Source organism: Crocuta crocuta, unplaced genomic scaffold (assembly GCF_008692635.1).
Source record: "Crocuta crocuta isolate KB4526 unplaced genomic scaffold, BGI_CrCroc_1.0 scaffold290, whole genome shotgun sequence".
Lineage (NCBI taxonomy): Eukaryota > Metazoa > Chordata > Mammalia > Carnivora > Hyaenidae > Crocuta > Crocuta crocuta.
In genome coordinates, this window is record NW_027527429.1 from 862590 (window position 1) to 866332 (window position 3743).

Sequence of the window (3743 nt, forward strand, 5' to 3'; positions counted from 1 at the left end):
CCCCTCTTTCTCCACAGCCCCCTGAGGCCCTCCCGCCGCCACTTCCCGAGGGTCATGCCGCTGTCCAAGCCAGGTAGACGGGGCCCTCCCGCGTGCGGCCCTGGGGGAGGGGGGCGCCCGCGCTGCCGTCCGCACCGCCCTGAGTGCGCCCCTGAGTCACGTCCTCCCCCAGTGCCCGCCACCAAGCTCAGCGCGCTCTCGCGGCCCTGCGCGGGGCCCTGCCATTGCAAGTACGACGTGCTGGTCTACTTCGAGATCTGCGAGCTGGAGGCCAACGGCGAGTGAGTGCCCGCGCCCGCGGTGGGCGGGGCTGGACCGGGGTCGGGGTGGTGCGCGGCGGCGCCCGGGCTCCGGGGACCAGACCGCCTTACCTCCGCCAGAAGGAGGGGCTGCTTTTCCTGTCGTGGCCCTTTAGCTGCCGGGGTGGCACGTGGCCGCATGGCCGGGTCTCGCCTCACACGTGTGTCTCTTCCAGTTACATCCCCGCAGTGGTGGACCACCGTGGCGGGATGCCGTGCGTGGGGACCTTCCTGCTCCACCAGGTGCCCTGCCTGCCTTGTGCCCCCGCCCCCCACGTGGCGCCCAGGCCACCTGACCGTGGCCTCTCTCCTGGGCGCCCTGCCTGCCTTGTGCCCCCCGCCCCCCACGTGGCCCCCAGGCCACCTGACCGTGGCCTCTCTCCTGGGCCTTGCAGGGTATCCAGAGACGGATAGCCGTGACGCTCCTGCACGAGACGGGCCGCCACATCCGCTGGAAGGAAGTGCGGGAGCTCGTCGTGGGTGAGTGGGACGGGCGGGGGCTGCCCTTGGGGCTTCGGCTGGGCCAGAGCAGAGGGGCGCAGCCCCCCCCGCCACCCGCCGTCCCGGCCAGACGCCTGACTTCTAACCACAGCCCCTGTTGCTGTGAGACTCTGGCCGAGTCGCTTAGCCCCTCTGTGCCCCAGCCCCTTACCTGAAAAGGAAAGCGGAGGCCGGGGTGATGACTCCAGGTCGCTGTGCGGTCGCTGGGTTAGCGCACTGGGGCTCCTGTAACGCAGCACCATGCTGGCCGCTTACACAGCAGAAGTCGGTCCTTGGGCAGGCCTGGGGGGAGGGGGGCGTGAGTCTGAGGGCGTCTGCAGGTGGCCAGGCTCCCTCTGAAGCCCGCAGGGGAGCCCTTCCTGGAGGTCTGTGGGGACCGTCTGTCGCTCTGCGGCTTGGGGACCCACGGGCTTCCGTGTATCATCTTCACGTGGCCTCTTCCTGTAGAAGAACCTAGATTCAGGCCCCCTCACTCCAGTGCGACCTCACCTCAGCTGATTTCACCTGCCGAGACCCCATCTCCAAAGAAAGTCGCGTGCTGAGGCCCTGGGGGTTAGGACCTCAGCCCACCCATTTTGAGGGGAGGACACAGCTCACCTCCTGGCGGTCACCTCGGATCTCAGACGGTTTTCTTCCACGGCTCCACGCCGTGCACTCTCGGGTCCGCTAGACACGTTGCTTCGCCAGCCTGCAGGCTTTGTCCTGATGTTCATTCAGGGACGTGTCCTGTCCGCCCCTGCCCTGCCTGGAGCCCATGGATCCATCTGGAAGCCCCATGGTGGGCATTTCTGTGGCCACAAGGGCAGCAGCTGGAGGGTGGTGTCCCTGGGGCTTGGACGGGGTTCTGAGGGTGCAGGAGTGGGGGCGTGACCATGAGACCCGCCGTGCCGTGCCGTGCCCCCCACGGCGGAGAGGTTCAGCAGGCCCGGAGCAGGTGCTTTCAGCTCAGGCACCTCGAATCAGGCATCTCACATGGGGCGAACGGCCGGAGCAGACGAGCACGTCCTCATCTCAGATGCTGTTTAGGGCAAGTGCGGACAGCAAACCGGCTTAAGGAGGAGTAAGCAGGCGCCCAGAGGGCACGTGGACCAGATGCCAGCAGGAGGGTTCCCTGTGTGGAGGCAGCGAGGGGAGCTACTGAACGGGTTTGGGGAGATGCCGGTGTGAACGCCAAGGCGCCGCTCCACGTTGGGGCGTTCAGGCTCTGCCTCTCTGGGCTTCATGAACCAAGTGGACCCGCGAGCGGACTTTTCTAGCTGACGGGCTTCTGGGAGGCGCTCGCGGGCCACCCTCCGGCCACTCTCTGAAGGGGCAGAGACCTTCTGTGGAAGCACACGCTACAGGGGCCGAGCAGGGGTGAGGCTGGCATTGTGGCACGCTTTCTTCCGGCAGCCGAGCCGTGGGGCGCTCCACCTCCAGCCACGGGGACGCCCCCCGGAGAGCACTTCTCGGGGAGCACACGCATGCCTTCTCCCAGAACCCAAAAGTCACAGGAAGGTTCCAGGAAGCGGGGCAGGCCACCGCGGTGTGTACAGACACAGCACCCTGGCCGTGTCCCGGGCTCTGCCTCACCTCTGTGTGGGGAGGCGGGGAGGCCAGTGCTTCCTTGAGGGCTGACGGAGAGAACGTAGTGCGACTCTGTCCCCTCAAGAAGCGGAATGTTCAACCTAACGCCACCAGGCCGGGAAATTACTAACGGGCCGCGAGCCAGATTCCTGTCTCGGCGCAGACAGGACCCCCACCCAGCGTGGGCACCTGAGAGGCTCCTGCTGGAGATGTGCCCCGCAGGGGGAGACCAGGGGCACGACAGGGCCCGTCCTCCCTCCCTTCTCCTCTCTTTCCCACTCCCCCTCTTTTTTTTCTTAAAGGGGAAATTCTCCTTATCTTGGTAAGGTCTCCCTTCCAGCGGGGGCCTGTGCACCCTAGGCCGGCTGCTGGAACCTATCAGTTGGGTGCAAGAGAGACACACGTTGGGAGTATCTCAGCTGAGAAACTCCGATTGCGGAAGGAGCGGCGGTGGAGGGTCCTCAGGGCTCCCACGCCCGGGCCGGTAGCAGACCCCGCCATGGCCTGCCCGTCCGGTGCTCTTGTGGGCCCGGGGGGAACCCGCTCCCGTCGTGCTGGGAGGTGACTGTGCCCATGGCCTTTCCCATAGGTCGGATCCGAAACACACCAGAAACCGATGAGTCCCTGATTGACCCCAACATCTTGTCTCTCAACATCCTCTCCTCCGGCTACATCCACCCGGCCCAGGATGACCGGTGAGTCCCCTCGGGGCGGGGTTCTGTTCCCAGCAACCTGGAGACAGGGTCCAGGTCAAGACCCAGGGTGTGCCCTCAGCCGACCTGGCTTTGTAGGGTCCGGGACGTGCCAGCCCTTTCTGAGCCCTCAGGAGCGGGTGCAGGACAGGCAGGCTCATGGCCTCCGCGTCCCCCGTTGTGTTTGTCTACACGTTGTCCCGTCACTGCTCTCGCATTCGTCCAGCCTGTCCATTCAGTCACCTGGCGGAGGGGCAGCGGGAGTCGAGGGTGGGTGAGCTGGCTTCTGTCCTCAGGAGTTTTGGGGGTGCAACACAGGTGCTCAGACAGGCAGGCCCGAATCTCCCCGACCACACTGCTGTGGGTGGGCCTGGGCCTCCGGCAGGGGTCCCACGGGCTGGGGGTCCTGGAGGCGGTTCCGGGGCGCACTGGGTCAGCAGGCCAGCCTCCGGGGTGGAGGTGCGTCCACCAGGCCCCGTCTGGCACGTGCTCCCTGTCGCTGGGCTGTTCCTTTCCAAGCTTGTGGTTAGTGGCCGAGACTCAGCAGCCGGGGCAGTCGCAGCTCCACCGCACCTGGGACAGCGGACGGGGTGGGCAAGCCCCCAGGGCCCCTCAGCAGCCCCTGACAAACCGGCCTTGTGGGGCGAGCGGGCGGGGGGACAGATGGGGGTGTGGGGGGACAGCT

At 66.7% G+C, this 3743-nt stretch overlaps 1 protein-coding gene across 1 annotated transcript in view; it reads left to right on the top strand.

The window, feature by feature from the left end:
- Positions 1–3743, top strand: part of KIF1A (kinesin family member 1A) — a 66141-nt gene that overhangs the window by 44114 nt on the left and 18284 nt on the right. Inside the window, 5 exon segments of the mRNA XM_077757360.1 lie at positions 18–73; positions 173–281; positions 476–542; positions 695–779; positions 2956–3061. Coding sequence (XP_077613486.1) covers positions 18–73; positions 173–281; positions 476–542; positions 695–779; positions 2956–3061 — 423 coding nt within the window.